Source organism: Lepidochelys olivacea (genome assembly GCF_965140295.1).
Source record: "Lepidochelys olivacea isolate rLepOli2 genome assembly, chromosome: 4".
Lineage (NCBI taxonomy): Eukaryota > Metazoa > Chordata > Testudines > Cheloniidae > Lepidochelys > Lepidochelys olivacea.
The window spans coordinates 33,466,993-33,485,524 of record NC_140414.1 but is presented as its reverse complement, the minus strand read 5'-3'; the positions used below and the strand labels follow the sequence as shown (position 1 = coordinate 33,485,524).

The window sequence follows — 18,532 nt, the reverse complement described above, 5'->3', positions numbered from 1 at the left end:
TAAGTGATAATGCCAGTTGAATGTGAAATGTGAATAGTGTAACACTTTTTAAAGGGGTGAAATGGATATGTAATTGATTTTTTAAAACCATGGTTCTTCTCTGAAGAATGTGACTCTATAAATAGAACACCTTCTTACTCCGTGTGCACTCAGTCACGTCACTAAAACCAGCAGATAAAAATAACGTTTTCTTTACTTTTCACTCTTGAGTCTGTCGAGCCAACACAGCTAAGAGAGAATAAACTGAATTCTATTATTTCTTGCCCATTCTCAACAGAATTAACTTACCTCCTCCAAACACTTATGCTTGTGAGTAGTCTCCTTGACTTCAGTAGGACTACTCATTTGCATAAATGTTTGCAGGAGTGAAGTCTAAGTTGCAATTGCAGTGCCCAGTTCTGGCCTTAGAGCTGGTCTACACTACAAAGTTATGGTGACGTAAGGGTGCCTTGTGTTGACCTAGTCATGCATACGTCTAGACTTAAATTTGTCTCCCAACGATGTAAGTGCCCTGTTATGCCAACATAGTAACGCCACCCCCGTGAATGACATCGAGCCATGCTCTATGTACTACGGTCAGCATAGCATGAGTATAGACACTGTGTTGACCCTAACAGTCCTCTAGCAGCTGTCCCACAATACCCCAAACTGACTGTTGTGATCACCATTGTGAACTCCACTGCCCAGAGGCCACATAGACTGGAAGCTCAACCACTCCTCCTTAAATGTGAATTTTAAAAATTCCTTTTCCTGATTGCCCAGCTTGGCAAGCACACCTAGCGGCTCTCCATTGTTGAACGCAACTGCCCAATGATGCACTCATGTCTGAAGTACACAGGAGATAGTGGATCTCCTGGGTGCATGGGGAGAAGACGCTAACAAGATGTAGAAACGTGGACATCGCTGAGCAGATTGCTTGGGTGATGCACGAGAAGAGGTGCAACAGGGACCAGCAGCAGCGCTGCATGAAAGCCAAGAACTTGTGGCAGGCATACCAGAAGGGGGGCTCAGGGATGCCAATAATCAATACAGTGCCAAGCTGCAGATCTACCACTCTTAAAACAAGCTGCATGCCATCTTGGTGGAGACTCCACTACCACCCCACACATCACTCTGGATACCTCAGAGGAGCCTGAGTCCCAGGCCCCTGCCATGAACAGTGAGGAGGAGGAGGTGGATGAGGAAGATGTGGGACAGGCAACTGGGGGATCCAGCTGCGCAGCAAGACAGGACCTGTTTTTGAGTCCACTACAGTCCAGTCAGTCCTGCCAGTCAAGCACAGGTGAACCAGATGCAGAGGAAGGAACTTTGGGTAAGTGTGTAGCTAATTTTTCCATTACTGGGATGGCAACCCCAAAATAGCAGGACACAGCTTTTGACTTTTCAGTAATTTGTTTGTGATAGTAGCAGTGGTATAATTGAGAGAGAGTTGCTATCTTTTCATTCTCCTCTATACTTAGGCAGGGGGGCCATGCAGAACAGTTGACTTCTTAGAGTAGAAGCACGCTTCAAGTGACTAGCATGCAGGAAATGTCAGTGACAAAACTGCTTTTGAGGAAAGATAATTAAGGCTTTTTCTGCATTAGGAAAAGGAGTGGTATTGTAAAACATGTTAATTTATGTAATAGTCCCAGTGTACATAAACTGAATGATGAATACATACATATCTCTTCTTATGCTGCCAACTGTCATTTTAAGTATGTTTTCAAATTCTGCCAATAACAATGGCATGATATTCTTAGACTTTTCTCCCCCCACATAGCGCCATCATGCGAGACATGAGTTTCATAAAAAGGGGTTTCAGAAACACTCTGTGGTCAAGAAAACGTATTCGCTGAGACCAAGGGAAATTAACCCAAGCAAAAGTGAAGTCTAAAAATAGTGGGAGGTGTGACCATAAATAAAAAGCAGATCTATCACCCACGACAGCGCTCCTTATAGAGCACAGGCGTTTTGTTCTGTCGCCATATTCGCAAAAAGAAAAGGAGTACTTGTGGCACCTTAGAGACTAACCAATTTATTTGAGCATGAGCTTTTGTGGGCTACAGCTCAGTTCATCGGATGCATACCGTGGAAACCACAGCAGACATTATATACACACAGAGATCATGAAACAATACCTCCTCCCACCCCACTGTCCTGCTGGTAATAGCTTATCTAAAGTGATCATCAAGGTGGGCCATTTCCAGCACAAATCCAGGTTTTCTCACCCTCCACCCCCCCATACCCCCCTCCACCAGCAGGAGAGTGAGTTTGTGTGGGGGGGGGCGGAGGGTGAGAAAACCTGGATTTGTGCTGGAAATGGCCCACCTTGATGATCACTTTAGATAAGCTATTACCAGCAGGAGAGTGGGGTGGGAGGAGGTATTGTTTCATGATCTCTGTGTGTGTATATAATGTCTGCTGCGGTTTCCACGGTATGCATCCGATGAAGTGAGCTGTAGCTCACGAAAGCTCATGCTCAAATAAATTGGTTAGTCTCTAAGGTGCCACAAGTCCTCCTTTTCTTTTTGCGACTACAGACTAACAGGGCTGTTACTCTGAATCCTGTCGCCATATTGTGACCGAGGAATCCCCTAATGCTTCCGGCCAGGTACCTGCATCCCGCGACGCACCTGAGTCAAGTTCCTCACACGCACACCCTCCTTAACCGTACCGGGGAGCTTCCTGTGAGGACGGGGGTGACGCGGGCGACAACTAGGGGAATTGTTTCGCTGGAGATTGACCAGCCTGGTTTGTGCTGGTGTCAGGGGCGGGGTCGCTGCCTCCTGGGCCACCGGCTGCGGGGCGTGGGGGGAGGGGTTTAATTCACACGCCCCAAACGCTGCCGGTCTCCCGCCGGTGGCCCTGTGTGTCGTGGCTGGAGAGGGGCCCGAGGCGCCTGTGGCAAACCCGACAGTCGGGGCAGATTAACCGTGGCTAGGTCTGCACAACATCGCCAGGCCGCACCTCAGGGGCGGCCGGGGGCGAGGCCGTTGCTCCGGGTGTGGGTACAAGAGGGGACTGGCTGGGCCGCTGAGCCGCCTCCCCGCTGACGCTGCAGCTCGCCCGCCCCGCCCCCGGCGATAGACCCCCCCAGGCCGGGGCGCGGGCCGATGACGTCAGATGGGCGACGCGGTTCCGGTGACGGCAGGGGGCTTAGGAAGCGGTTCTGGCCGTTGGAGGCGGGAGCCCCCCGCTCCAGTCTTGCGCTGCCGCGCGCGCGCGGGTAAGTGCGGGGCGGCCGGCCCCTGTGGGTGATCGTGAGTCAGCGCTGCCGCCAGCCGCCTGCGCTGAGCCTGGGGACGGGACGGGACGGGACTCCCCCCTCACGAGTCATCAGCCCCGGCAGCCGCCCCGCCGGCCGGTCTCGCTCGCCTGCGGGCCCCCGGGGCGGGGGGCGGGGCCGCGCGCGCTCTCCGCAGAGCGGTGCGAAGAACAGCGACTGTCCCCGGCCGGGCCGCCGGCGCTCGGCGGCGCTTTTCCCCTGCTGGCGCTGCGGCGCGCTGCCATGGCCTGGGGCTCAGCGCTGTGTGCAGGCTTCAATCCGACACGGCGGGTGCCCCACCCACCTCCTGCGCCAGGAGCTCCTGTCTGTCCCTGCTTCGCCTCTTCGTTAAGCCGCCAGTCCGTTCTCCAGAGCCAGAGAAGATTTTCTGTCTTTTTAAAATCTCTTTCCCGCCGTCCCCATCCCCCCCCCGCCCCCCGGGTCTCTTAAAATCAAGCTTGTGTCTGAATTAATGTTAACTTCTGTTTATAATTAACCTCTAACATCAGGATAACTGAAAGAGCAGAAAAACGTTCTCTACTTTGTTCTGTTTTCCTTTGTGCCTTTCAGGGTACTGTGTATGCATGGTAGTTAATTTAACTCTTTTCCCTATACTGTTTGTCTGGTATAGCCCCCTATTTCTCTGCAGGATTTACACAGCAACAGGGTGGGGGAAAAGAAAAACACTTACAAAATAGGATAAGGTGATTGGAAAACCAAAATAATTATGAGGGACTTCCAACTAAGAACGATATGCAACTACGTTGAGTTCTTTTTGAAAAATGAAGAGGTAAAACTGTTTATTGAAAGTGATAGCTTTGGGAAATCTGCAGTAAATAGGCTGTCTAAACAACGAAGAACTTTATTTAAAAACAAACAGACATCTGAGTCATGCTTTCAGAATTCTGTCCTCCTGATATTCTTTCTCCTGCACATGCATTTGGGGGTCATTTTGAACTCAATTTTGATGGGTGGTCACAGAAATTAAATGAGTCTGGTCATAACATAGCATATTTAGGCTTTCCCCCTCTGGGTTTAAAATAAATCTTTAAATAGGTGGTATGTCATCTGTAGCTAAGGGCTGATTTTCTAGAAAAGTATTGAATACTACAGTTATATTTGTTACTACTTGCTCTTGAGCATTAGTTGCTTATTGAGGCACAGACCAAGGCTTAGAATTGGGGGAAAAGCCTGTCTACGGTTCTTGTTTGTCATTGCCCCCCGCCCCCTCCCCCTATTTACAGTAGGTTTAAAGTGATACTAATCTGAAGTAGATGTCTTGTGGTATTTTTGAACTATTCTGTCTTCTGTTTCTTGCAGAAACAGTCTTGGAGGAAAAAAAGACTTACTCTACAAATTCAAGCTTCTTTAGACAAGATCCACTAAAGCCATCGGAAAGCAAATGTCATCAGAAATGCCAGCAGAAAATCCATTGCCCACAGACGTTCCTGATGTGGAAGAAAAGATTAATTCAAATGACAATCAAGTCAAAAAAGGGGAGCCAGGATCAGACAAGGCAGAGAGCATTGGAGTTATGTCAAAGAGGCAAATGAAGAAGCTAATGAAGCAGAAACAATGGGAAGAGCAAAGAGATTTACGCAGGTGTGATTTGAATTATGTCTCCTATGTTGCTGATTCCAATCCAGTATTTAATTTTAATGATTATGTATGTGAGCAGAATTTGTACATAAACTTCATGCACAGCAAAAAAGAGAATTAAAGTCAGTGTTGGTTCAAATGTGGAGTATGTGAAACGTGCTGGGCTTCTCTGTTAGAGCACCAGGGAGAACTTATTTCAGATCAATGTCCTCAATGGTCTGTGATTCAGCAACTGTTTCTCAGCAGGTTGAGGATGTCAGGAGGGTAAACCTGCAAATTCTCTGCTCTAATTGGCCAAAATGGTTGTTGCTGAGCAACGAGAGATATTATTTCTACTTTCTGAACTGGCTGAGTGTGCTGCGCCTGTATCACTGCCAGCCCCTGTAGCCTGATGAGCGAGGCTAGAACCAGGAATCAGTGAGAGTCTCCTCTTTTTGATAATACAGGATGCTGTCACAATCAGGCTCATTATCTTTTAGGATGATGTGATGGTAGGAATATATTTTGGGGGTAAGGAAAGGGGTATCAAAGCATGGGCTCTTCTAGGTCAAGCTGAACCCCCAGTATTACCCCAATTGGTACCTTCCCAAGACAGTGGCTATTCAGAATGAACTTCTTGAGCCTTAGTTTCCCACCTTGATCTTGGGCTGACCCGTCCCATCTCTCACACTGTAGCATACTTCCTAAACCACTGAAAAGATGTATGTTAGAATCTGGAGTGTAACATATATTGTTTCACTGAGACCCCTAACTGGCTCTTTTGTCCACAGTGGTTGTATATGACCTGATCCAAGTCCCCTTGAAATAGATGGGATTCTTTCCAGTGGTGTTAGTTAGCTCTGAATCACACACCTAGTGTTACAGGTTTTCTCACTATTCTACAAACAGAGAAAAATGAGCCATGGGTTGTTTCTGAACTTGTCTTCAGTGCTACACTATGACCCAAGAAACCGGGGCAGCCTCACACTATCTCTTATTTAAACTTTTCAATAAAGTATATGTTAATCTCCTAACATCTGCACCATGCAGAACATCTAACCAGCTGTACAGACCTAGCAATCCTTATTTTTTAACTGTTTATGACTTTTTAGGCAGAGACGAAAAGAGAAACGCCAGAAAAGAAAACTGGAGCGTCAGTATCAGTTGGAATCTAACAATGAAGGGAGTGACGGGAAGCGTATACGTAGGGATGTTGTTCCTAGTACTCTTCGTCTTATTATAGACTGCAGTTTTGACAACTTGATGGTATTAAAGGTAAATGAAATTTTGCTATTGGAAGCACATGGATTCGCTGATACTAATATGGCATGATCTGAGAGTGGAAGAACCTGTGGGTAGATGAAAATGAAATAATCTTTGTCTTGGTGCATGAGGGATAGCTTATATGTTTGTTTCTTAAATCTGTCAGATTTCAAAATAGTACTGCTATGTAAACTTGCTAAAAATAGCAGTCATCTTCCTGGAGATCTGTTCTTGTAAATTAACTTGATTCCAGAGTAGAAAGTAGAACCTTGTCCCTGGTATCAGCCATTAAATTTTCTCATGCTCCAAGAGCACTCTTCTGAGGGGTACTGCAGAGGTCTTTCCTCTCCCCCACCCCTCTCCTGTTCCAAGTATGTTTGAGGCCCCTAGCAGAGTTAGTGAGAGCACATGGGATACAGCATGTTCAGTATTATGGTGATACTCAGCTCTGTTTCAGTCACATCAGAGCTGTGTGGTCCAGTAGAACAAGTAATTCTGAGTTTTTATGACATCTCAGAATGGATGAAGTTGAACTGGCTTCCGGATAATAAAGAAAACATTGGAGTGATTTTGGTGGGTAGGGGTATGGAATAAAGAGAATCAGAAACGGCACCCCCTATACGCCAAGGGAGTGTTTCCACCATTTGTAAGCCAGGTACCATCCAGAGCCGTCCCTAGGGTACAGCAAATTGATGCAACTGCCCTGGGCCCCGCACTTCATGGGGAGGTGAGGCGGGGGAGCGAAGAAGAGCCCCCCTACCAACCCCTCCAGCGCTTCCTGCCCACCTGCGGGCCCCGCTGATCAGCGGCTCTTCCTCCCTCCCAGTGTCTATAGCCCTTTCAGCGTCTGGAGGCGCTGGCGGGGTGGGGAGTGAGGGCTCAGCGCGCTCGGGGGAGGGGGTGGAACAGGGCAGATGGGGCCTCAGGGGAAAGGGGTGGAGTGGGGACGGGGCCTGGGCAGAGCCAGGGGGAGAACACCCTGGCAGATAGAAACTTGGCGCCTATGTCCCAGGCCCTGCACCCCTCTAGGGATGACCCTGGTGACATCTGAGTTTTACTGTACTACTTGTTGACTAAATAGCAGCTCTGGACAAAAAGGCAGAACATTTTTTAGAGCATTTTTTTTTTACCTACATCTGGTGAGAAGAGTGTGCCCTTTTCTTTTTTGATGCAAGCCTTTCTATTATCATCTGTCTTTATTATTTGTATTATTATAGCACTTAGGAGCCCTTGTCATGGATCAGGACCCATTGTGGTAGGTGCTGTACAAATACAGACCCTAAGGACAGTCTCTGCCCTGAAGAATTGACAGTCTGAGTAATGAGTCAAGACTAAACCACCATATTACACTGGTGAGGCTGCACGTTGAAACACTCAAATACAAACTAGCTCAAAATGCACAGGCAGCTAGAGTGTAATACAGGGAGCATATAACACTAGTACTCAGTGTTACTGTTGTCCAATAGGTTTCTGGGTAGAGTTCAAAGTGATTGTCTGAACCTATTAAAGTCCTAAATGGGTTGGAACCCAGTTACCTGAGGCATTTCTCTTTATGTCATACTGTCACAAGTGAGATCAGGGGTGCTCCTTTGAGATACATGAGAGGTTGCTGCTGGTAGAGCATTTTCTATAAAAGTTTCTAGACTGTCGAATGCACTTCCTTCCTTTGTGTGCAAAGCCCGTAGTTTTTCTCAGATATTTATGGAGGCTGACGGATTATAGGTGGAGGGTCTGGCGAGTTTGATTGTTTCCTGGTACGGTTGGTTAGAGGGAAGCCATTGTTTGTTTTTTGTTTGTCCTTTTTTGGATAGTCTAAACATTTGTTTTTATTTCTGTTACATAAAAACATTGTATTGATGAACTTCATATCCATGACTTGTTTGAAATAAAAAAAAAATAATAAATTTCCCTGGAGTGTGTTGTGTGGGTGTGAAAGGGTGTGTTTATAGTTAAAATAAGCATGATAAAGGAGTCTATTCTGTTCCTGGAAGTAGTTACAATCTGTAACTCAATAGTAATATGTGTATGTTCTATGTAATAAGTCAATGAGTGACTGAAGAGTAATGTGACTTGAGTCACTATTATTGTAATAGTGGTTAAATATGTACTCTATGGGAGATGCATATATTTGTGTGTGTACGTAATTCCCTCACAGCTGTCATTCTCCTTTTCTCTCGAAGGGTCTGATGCTTTCCCACTCAGGAATCTATTTTGCTAGTTAAAAGCTTCCTTTCTCTCTCTCTAGCGTCTGACTGACTCTTGGTAAAGCATTTTGTGATGATCTGTCTGAAGGACTGTATAAAAACAAATTGTGTTACATACAGGATGTCAAGAAGCTTCACAAGCAAATTCAGAGATGTTATGCAGAAAACCGTAAAGCATTACATCCTGTACAGGTATGTTACAACAACTGTCTATATTTGAGCACTGGCCATGCTTAGTGAAGTACAGAACATGTAGAAGAGGCAGTCCTTGCCCAAAAGAGAGTATAATTTTAGTAAAATGAAAAAAATAACTTAGCTTGATCATGTTTCTGTCATTCCTGTATTAAAGGAATGCTAACACTACCTTCCTGATAGTGACCACCATAAAAATACCTACATAGATGAAAAGGCATATGAATGTCAGTATAAAAGCTGCCAGTCCAAGATAGCTTTTGGATGTACACTTTTCTTTCTGCAGGACATAAGGCAAAAAATGCTTAGTTGTTAACCCTTTGTACTGACCATTAAAAAATGTTCTTAGCGCCAGATTCCTCTGGTAAATAATGAAAGTGAGTTTTAGTTAACACTTCAGAATAAAAAGCTTGTCTGATAAAACATATGTGGTGACAAATCCAGCATCTTGAATTTGGATATTTTGCACTTTTTTTTTTTATCCCTCTTAAGTTTTACTTGACCAGCCATGGAGGCCAGTTGAAGAACAACATGAATGAAAATGACAAAGGATGGGTCAACTGGAAGGTAATGACAGAAAATTAAGCAATTCTGTGACTCTGAAATTTCCCAAGAAAAATACAGTTTTAATATTCATTCAAAGATTGCTACAGTTTCTTTGGCTTGTATCTTTTCCATGTACTGTATTTTATCAAGACATCAAAAAAGTGGTGTTAGTTTAGCTCTTAATGACTTCAGTTTTGAGTGAATTTAGTGTTCATACGAGTGACTGCCCTGACTTGAGACTAGCTTTGTATAAGTTGGCATTTCTTCAGTTAATATTGCTGATGCATCTCTGTGCTGACTTGTAATGCTCCAACTCCTTGATTCTTGCTATTCCTGGCTTTTTATCTCAGATTGTATTGACTAACCTTGAAACTAAATACATCTGTTATGCCTTGATCAAGACTAGATTCTGGTTTCCAGAGGTGAAATGCTAATGAGCTGGCCCATACTACTTTGCCTGGCTCCAGAAAATAACGCCAGTACTGTCAAGAATGGCACATTCAGTAAGATTGCTGACATGCTGGGTTTCTTATCCTTGTAACTCTTTTTTCTTTAATAATGTTCCTATGTTATTTTAATTATTTGCATGAGGAACGATTGCCTCGGAGGAGGTCAGAATTCCTTACTCAGCTCTGTCAAATGTTGTGTGACCTTGAGCAAATCTCTTTGGGTATGTCTACACTGCAATAAAACACCCATGGCTGGCCTGTTAGTGTTGGGCTAAAAAATGATTTTAAAATAACATATGATGTACATGTATGTTTACCTTACCTAGAGGCTTACCATCCCCTGATGGTAGTCTGGGTGGCCCTAACTTCTTCAGATACCCCCACTAGGGGTGTCTGTCCAGTCTGTTGGGTCTGATTCGCCCACACAACTACCCCCTCTCTTGAAAGTGATCATTTTTAAACCATGTGATAAATCTGTGCGTGGTCTTTTTCCTATCCTGGTATTCTTTCTTAACAACACTTGAGTGTTTGCAGAGAAGTAGCATATCTTGAGCTATTCTTTTCTTCCTGCCTGATTTTTCTTACAGCACCTATTAAACTAAACCAATATATTCATACAATAACTTGGTCAACAAACTGTATGCATAAATTATAGACCAGTTCCATCACACAAGTCCTGGTGACTGCTTTTTAAAAGCTGCAGCAGAAACCTTTCTTGCCAAGCAATAGCTGAGCATCGGGCGGGGGGGGGGACATAGCTCAGTGGTTTGAGCATTGGCCTGCTAAACCCAGGGTTATGAGTTCAATCCTTGAGGGGACCATTTAGGGACCTGGGGCAAAAATTGGGGTTTGGCCCTGCTTTGAGCAGCGGGTTGGACTAGATGACCTCCTGAGGTCTCTTCCAGCCCTGATATTCTATGATTCATTTATTCTGGCTTCCCTTTTGAAAAAAGGTCTTGGAAGTGACTTAGGTCCACGAGGACTTTCCACAGGGAGTCACAAGTGTTTGACCTCTTCTGCAATTCCTCTGGACTCTCAAAAGGCCTTAAACTTTTCACAAGCCACTGCTTCAGAGAGCTATGCTGGGAACTGTGGGTTCGATACCGAGAAAGCAGTACAGTGGATATGGGACAAAACTGTATTTGACTTGGCATGGGCAGCATGGACACACTGCTCCGTTGGTACTTCTGCTGGTGTTCAGCCTGGCCAAGCATTATTCAATAGCATGTGTAACATTTGAACTTCTTTGTATCTCAAAGGATATCCATATTTCATCAGAGCATTATAATGAGCTAATGAAGAAGGAAGACCTTGTGTATCTTACATCAGACTCCCCTGACGTGCTGAATGAACTAGATGAGACTAAAGCCTATGTAATTGGAGGTCTGGTGGATCACAATCACCACAAGGTAGACGGATATTACTTTCTTTAAAGCTGCTCTTTCAGCATCTAATTCAGTGTTATTACTGAACACATGCAAATCAGCAAAAACGGATACTTATTTAAAAAACATATTGGTTGATTTTGTGCAATAAAACTCTTAAAAACCAAAACGTTGTTCTGGAGGTGATTGTATGTAGTGATTTTTTTGCTGATTTGTTTTTTTAAATATATGTTTTGATTTTATCTTTTACTTCAAATCTATAATGATCCATGCTTAATTTTAATCTTCTGTTGTACCCACTGAAGGCCAGATTTTCTGAAAGAGATCTTTGGTTTGTGTGTATTCAGTTATTTACTTGCATGTGTAAACAGAATTGTAATGGATCTTGGACATCCTTCTTTAATAACTTGGTTTGTCAGTATGGCCTAATCAAGGAACACATTTGCCTCTGGGTTCTAGTTCAATGCCTGGACATGGCGTTGTACTCTGTGCAATTGGCATGTCAGTTAGACTGCTACTGGAAGGGTTAGAGCACTATTAAAAATTATTTCCTTTGGATAGTGTACCAAACTAATGCCCTTTGACCTATTTAATAGTTCATGTGTCATAAAAAAGTTTGGGGGATAAATTTTGTCTTGGCAAATGATTCTTCAGAACAAAGCAGGTTGAGCTACTGCAAAGGCTGAGAACTAAATAAGGCTCTATTTGCTTGCAGAATGTAATCACTGCAGTACCAATTCCTTACTTTTTCATAAGCGTTAAAGTAGTCCTGGAATTTAAAAAAAAAACCAAAAACACTACTCTGTAGTGCCTCTTTTTAAAAAAAAAATAAACAAACAGCTCAGGTAAAATTGAGTTTGAATGTTATCTGAATAATTTGTATTATTTCTTACTGTGTTGAACACGAACACTCCCTTAAAACAGACTGTATTTCCCACTTTGTTTTGAGTTGCAACAGTATGACACTGCTTGCAAAACCCCTGCCTGAAAACAGTAATTATCTTATTCATTTTGTCTTTTTTTTCCCAGTAGTAGAAAGCTCATTTGTATTGTACAGTCTGATCAAAAATCATGATTCTTGGTTAACCTTTTTGGGGGGGTGTCTTTGCTACAGGGGATTACTTACAAAAAAGCACTACAACAGGGAATTGGTCATGTGCAGCTTCCTCTTGGAAATTTTGTGAAAATGAACAGCCGGAAAGTATTGGCAGTTAATCATGGTAAGTCATGAGTTTGAAAAATAAAAATGAAAATGTTACAGATTGTGTCAGCAATATCAAATTATATGAATCTTCAAAAGTACGTCAGTGTATAAAGACCTAATTCTTATTTCAGTAATGGCTGGATGCCTTTAGTCTTTATAAAAGTGAGATTTTTTTCCAACCGTGCCTGAGTGACTTAGGAACTTAAGTCCCATTGAGTTGTCGTATGGAAAACATGCCACTCTTGAAAATCCTACCCACAGTGGCTAAATTCCCTCTTGAAAACGGTCAAAGGACCAGAATATTAGGATTTACCCTTGTGTTTCTATTCCTTTTAAAAGATAAATGCAAGGGATGAAAAACTGCCACTGTTTCACAGTTTAGGTGTGCATTGATTTCGTGGTGGATAGCTGCACAATTTATTCAACTTGCTAGTAGCAAAATTCTGTTTTCTCTCCCCGATTCTTTCTTTTGCATTGGCATTTAGCAAGAGCCCAAAATGTGTGTACTTGGTTTTCGGAGTCTGTTATATTGAGGTATACAACCATACTCTCTACCTAATCTTCTTTCTTTTTTTATTTTTTTAAAAGCCCTTAGTCTTTCAGTTCTGACACCTGCGACCTTTAAGTAATTAGTTAGATTTAAATATAAGCATATGCAATATGGTTGCTCCTCAACATTTTTTAAATTTGGTTTTACTATTTTGTGTCTTTATTTTGCACCTTTTGAATTTCTTCTACCGTCTCTTATTTTATTGAAAATGTCTAAGTTTGGTTTTATTGTTGCTAAAAGTATTTTATTCTCTTAAATATTATCAAATGAGGATGATGTATGCAATGGCATGCTCATCCAATCTCAGAATTGCCAGTGGGTGTACATCATAAATTTAGCAGAGAATCAGCTATAACTTTGAATCTTAGGTCACTAATTAATGATTAAGCTTAAGTATTACCAAAACCCAAATATTGGAAACCTTTCACACACATACAGCTGTAGCTTTAAATCTTGTATCACAAGGTAGAGAACAGGGTTCCACATATTATCCATAAAAAATTGCAAGATGTTAGCTAGGTCCATTTTAGTAGTTCTCCTGCAACAGTCGTATACTGACCTCTAGTACAGGGGTGGGCAAACTACAGCCCAGGGGCCGCATCCAGCCCTCCAGATGTTTTAATCTGGCCCTCGAGCTCCCACCAGGGAGCAGGGTCCGGGGCTTGACCCTCTCTGTGTGGCTCCCAGAAGCAGCAGCATGTCCCCTCTCCTGGTCCTACGCACAGGGGCAGCCAAGGGGCTCCACATGTTGCCCCCGCCTCAAGCACTGCCCCCACAGTTCCCATTGGCCGGGAACCACAGCAGGTGCAGGGGTGGCGCCCATGGACAGGGTAGCGCACAGAGCCGCCTGGCTGTGCCTCCACGTAGGAGCCGGAGGAGGGACATGCTGCTGCTTCTGGGAGCTGCTTGAGGTAAGCACCCCCCAGAGCCTGCACCCCAGATCCACTCCCATGCTCGAACCTCCTGCACCACTCCTGATCCTCCTCCCACCTTCTGAACCCCTCAGTCCCAGCCCAGAGCACCCTCCTGCACCCCCAACCCCTCATCCTCAGGCCCACCAGCCAGAGCCCTCACCTTCCCTGCACCCCAACCCTCTGCCCCAGCCCGGAGTACCCTCCCACATCCTGAACTCATTTCTGGCCCCACCCTAGAGCCCACACCCCCAGCCAGAGCCCTCACCCCCTCCCACACCCCAACTCCCAGTTTCGTGAGTATTCATGGCCCGCCATACAATTTCCCTACACAGATGTGGCACTTGGGCCAAAAAGTTTGCCCACCCCTGCTCTAGTATAATTTCTGGGAGCTATCTTCTAGGGTGGGAGTCAGATCGCAGTTCTATTCCTGACTCTTCTGCTGATCCACTGTGTGTTTTTGGACAAGTCTCTTAGCCTCTCTGACTCTTTTGTATCTATCTGTAAAATGGGATTTTTTTATGTTTATCTGCCATTGTAAAGCATTTTGAGAACAATAATTGAAAAGCACTGAACACATAAAATACTTCTTTAAAATCCAGTGTTAATGCAGTATCCATGCTGAGGATTTTAGGCACAAAAGACAGGAAATTCAAAATGTCGGGTGCCTTTAACTATTGTAATTCAATCCCTTGCACATATTGCAACCTTAATATTATTTGGCCCAATTTTAATAGGAATACTTGCATGCAAAATAGAACTTGACATGAATAAGGATGGCAGAATTGGGCCACCCCTATTCTGTATCTGTATGTATAACGTAAGGGATATTTTCATGGTTTTTTTTAACTATAAATATATATTTGCATTTATTTCACTATGTGCTATTGCACAGTGAAACACCTGTTTGGTTCTAACTCTGCTGTTCTTGGAAATGAAAGGTATAGTACCAGGTCCCACAGGCTGGGCACTCTTGCTACTGTCTCAGGGGGGCATGAGGAGGGATAGATCCATACCATAAACATTTTAGTAGGGTTACTGTTCTCTCAAGTATTTTAATTAAATAGAACCCCCAGGTGGTGGAAGATGGACAAGAACAGTGTTAAATTTACATTTGAGATATAATTAGAGCTCATGGAGGATTTTTAGCGCGGGCTCTGGGAGGGAGCTTGGGGCATGGGAGGGGAGCAGTGCACAGGTTCCCAGCCAGTGGGAGTTATGTTGATAGTGCTCGGGGCAGGGGCAGCACACAGAGCCACCTGCTGCGCTTCTGCCTAGAAGCAGCCGGGACAGGTCGCCGCTTGCAGGGAGCTGCCCAAGGTGAGCAGCCCCTGGCTCCCGCACCCAAACTCCCTCCCAAAGTCTGTGCTCCACAGCCCCTCCTCTACTCCAACCCCCTGTCGGTTCCACGCCAATTGGACTATAAACCAGAATTTCTATGAAGATCAGAAATGCTGGTTTGTAGAGCTTTCTGGTTGGTGAAGTGCCAGATAAAACAGCTTTTACTGTACTTGGTTTAGGATTTAAAAGATTCTCATCTTTTGGATCTAAAATGCCATATCAGGCATAGCCAAGAGAGGATTATATGGATAAGTAACTTTGTTTCCTTCAGTTAAACGCAACATTCTAAGACTAGTACTTTGTAATATTGGAAAACGTTGTTTAAAATTTCCCTCCACCTCTGAACATTCTTTCTAGTTCTGGCAGCTGTATTGAGACCACTCTCTCTCTATCAAGACTGTGAGCTAGGAACTGCTGGCTTGGATGTTGCGTCCCTCTCAGCATTAGGCAGAGGTTAAGCAACTTTCCTCCATTTCCCCATCTGTAAAATGTAGATCTTTACTTGTCTGTTTGGAGGATCATTGTGAGGATTTCACTGCTTATAAAGCACTAAGAAGTTTAAGCATACTACACATAGAGTAATTACAAAATATTATAAGAAGGCAGGTCAAATTTAGGGCCTACATTAACTTATGTCCTTTTATTTAAAAACAAATGCAGCTAAATCAGTGTGGCATAACTGTGGTGGTCCCATTTTTCCATTGTCGGAGTGCGGTGGGTGGAAGAGATGACAACTGTTTTTGTTTGGGTAATGATCTTTTCTTCACCATTCTTTAGTGTAGTAAAAGGAGGCAAGTACATTGTGCTCCTGGGTTGGGTGTGTCTCCATGACTTTGTAAGGCTGTTCTAAATAATTTTCAAAGCATACTTACTTTGGGGGCAGAGGGAAAGCTCCTACAAGAGCTGACTGCCACAGCAGTACTGCGTTTTCTGTTTAATCCGGAGGGCTTTATTTATTTCACATTGTTGTAGAAAGAGGTAAGATCCTTGCAACAGTTGGCTTATGTTTTTAAATGTGTGTTCTTTAAAAATTAGTCTCTGTTCCTGTCAGAAATTGTTACTTCACTATTGAAGAGCTGGTTGTCTCTCTTGGTTGCAGTGTTTGAGATAATCCTCTCTTATCTGGAAAAGAGAAACTGGAAGGAAGCATTTTTCAGTGTCTTGCCACCGCGGAAAGGGGCCAGTCCTCTGGGCGAAGCCAATGACTCCTCCAAATGTGAGCTGCGTGAAAAAGAAGCTGGTGAAGATAATAGCTCGGACAGCGACTAGGCAACTATGGAAGCGGGCAGGAATGTAAAGTGCATGTGGCACAAAGGATAGAAATGAGACATGAGTTAGATGAAACCTCTGAGAACAATCTATCGAACTAGTGGTATTTAATTGTTTAAGTGGCTACACTTGGAAAGAAGTGGTAAAGATAAATGTTATTTTTACCTTGAAAATACTTCCTTTTTTTCGCTTTTTATAAAGTAAATTAATAGCAAATGCAGAACTTATTTTGTTATGGAAGCTAATATTTATTTTCCTTTTTAAAATATTTTATTTGATACATACAGAACGGTTTTATTTTCTTGAAGCTTGTGATGGAAGCTAATAATTAATATGTTAGTAACTGTCACTGTTTTGTGCATGTACCCTTGATATTTTATTATTATTCTCTATCCACCCCATCCTATATTATGTCTTAAAAGCAATGAGTGTCAAAGGTCAATGAATCTAAAAGCTCCTTCCGGCATTGCCTGTTGCGAAGTGTGTATAACTTCTTACCGTCAGTGGGGGCTTTTCTGAGCAAAGAATGGTCTTATAGTCTCTGAAAAAACATTGGGAGCCAAGAACTCTGCTTTGGGCCTGCTTTGGACACTTTTTTTTAAAAGACATAATTTTTTTAAAAACATCCTCTGTCACAGCAGACCTGCCCTCTCTGGCAGGATTATGAGTATTTCAGAAAGAGTTACTCTTCTTGCCTCTTGAACTGAAGCTCTCTGTTCTAACTAAATTTTTAAAATAGCCATTTCAGTACTCCTGAAGCAGGCCAAAAGACAGCCTTGGGGGGCGGAAGGTGTCCTTTCACACCAGAGGAGCCATTCTCTCATCCCTTTCTGCAGGGTCTATCCAGAAGGGAGCCAGTTATAGTGTAGCTTTTGGGATGTGGACAAGTATCTACAGAGAGCAATTCTGCAATCATCAATAGACTCCCCAAGAGAATTTGGAGGATAGCAGCTTCTGGTCACTTGTGGCGTGGGCTGGTTTTGAACAGATGATATAGATGTGACTGGCTCTGTATCCAGATCCAGTCCTCCCTCCACTGTCACCACTTTCAGACTGGGAGTTGAACTGGAATATGTGTAGATGTACATGTGTCCTATAGTTTTACAGGGTTGGCAACAAGCAAATTATGATTTGACATGTTCAGTGTGATCATTTTAATGCTTTTTTAATATAAATTAATTTTGAGAACTCTTTAGGCAGCCATCTGATAAACTACAGTGAAGATTCATCTGCCTTAGGTCGTGGGCAACAGTTTGTTGCTCAAATAAGATACTGTGGTAGGGTTATTGTGTAGATATGCCAAGAGAAATGTGTTAAATTTTGTCTCTGAACGTGGAGAAACTTCTGGACAAAAGCATTGTCTTGTTTTTGTTTTGAAGAGCCAAAGAAATATACAGCATAAACAAAGTAAAGCACTTGCCAGTACCAGTTTCCTCTGTTAGTAAACAAATGTCTGAAATAGCAAAGGTACAAAGTGTATATTTTACAATTGAGGTATTGCATACTGCTGCACATAGTATTCATTAAATCTGATCTAAGCATTTGAAGTTTCAGTTAAGATTCTTTAATTCTACCACGTGTCTTGTTTCCTTCTCAGATTTGAGCACATTAAAATTAAATGCTACAATTTATTCATGTGGAATTAATTCCACAACTCTAAAAGGTAGTTCTTCTGCATTGTTCTATTGACCAGAACTACTTTTTTTTTTTTTTTGGTATGGTGGAAGTTATGTTTTTTGTTTTTTAACAACAAAATATATTCTCTGGTCTCTTCACTTGTGTGATTACGTGTTAAGCAAGAATTCATTTTTTTAACCCAAAGAAGCTCTGAAATGGACACTTTACAACATCATTTTCTGCAGATAACTTTGAAATATATTCATGTCTTTGTTTCAACATATTACACACTATTTAAAAGAATTTCTTTCTTACATTTTCCTCTCTAGTGTGTGTTAGCCACTGCCTCTCTCATTTGGTTTCTCTTTTTTTTTTTGTTTCTTTCCACAAACATATTACCATGTCTTACTGTGTCAAATATAATGATTTGAAAGTGGTTATAAAGCACTCCTCATTACCATTTTTTTAAATAATGAGTTGCATAATGTGCAAATCAGTCATTTGCAAGTAGGAGATGCTTGATCAATGAAATAGAGCAACACAAAATGAAACATTCAGGACTTCTGTTGTGGGCAAAGTGATTCATTTTGGAGAGGACATGTGACTCACAACTTTCCACTAACTTCAGATTTGCACTTTTTAAGACAAGCAACCTAATTTTTCAGCTTGGACAGTAAAGAGTATATAACTCATAGCTATTTGTGTGTCTTGTGCATCACAAAGATTGTACATTTAATAAATCAGCCAAGTTTCCAATAACCTGGGAATAGCTTCCA

General features: G+C 42.9%; 1 protein-coding gene across 3 annotated transcripts; it reads left to right on the top strand.

Moving 5' to 3' along the window:
- The first annotated feature begins 3,100 nt into the window (after positions 1-3,100).
- Positions 3,101-17,680, top strand: TRMT10A (tRNA methyltransferase 10A). 3 transcript variants are annotated; one of them, XM_084625503.1, is made up of 8 exons: positions 3,101-3,208; positions 4,568-4,849; positions 5,938-6,100; positions 8,413-8,484; positions 8,977-9,051; positions 10,739-10,888; positions 11,979-12,084; positions 15,970-17,680. In XM_084625503.1, the coding sequence occupies exons 2-8, from the start codon at positions 4,650-4,652 to the stop codon at positions 16,137-16,139; spliced, it is 936 nt and encodes a 311-aa protein (XP_084481629.1). In that variant the 5' UTR covers positions 3,101-3,208; positions 4,568-4,649; the 3' UTR covers positions 16,140-17,680. The 3 variants fall into 3 exon arrangements, with proteins under 3 accessions (XP_084481629.1, XP_084481631.1, XP_084481630.1); XM_084625505.1 differs by lacking the exon at positions 15,970-17,680 and adding an exon at positions 15,531-15,624; XM_084625504.1 differs by lacking the exon at positions 3,101-3,208 and adding an exon at positions 3,473-3,606.
- The last annotated feature ends 852 nt before the right edge of the window (positions 17,681-18,532 follow it).

Bases quoted from the DNA above. Each gene is read 5' to 3' on its own strand.
- TRMT10A (XM_084625503.1), top strand. From the start codon at position 4,650: ATGTCATCAGAAATGCCAGCAGAAAATCCATTGCCCACAGACGTTCCT. The intron at 4,850-5,937 runs GTGTGATTTGAA...ATGACTTTTTAG, and splicing joins GAGCAAAGAGATTTACGCAG to GCAGAGACGAAAAGAGAAAC. The intron at 6,101-8,412 runs GTAAATGAAATT...TGTTACATACAG, and splicing joins ACAACTTGATGGTATTAAAG to GATGTCAAGAAGCTTCACAA.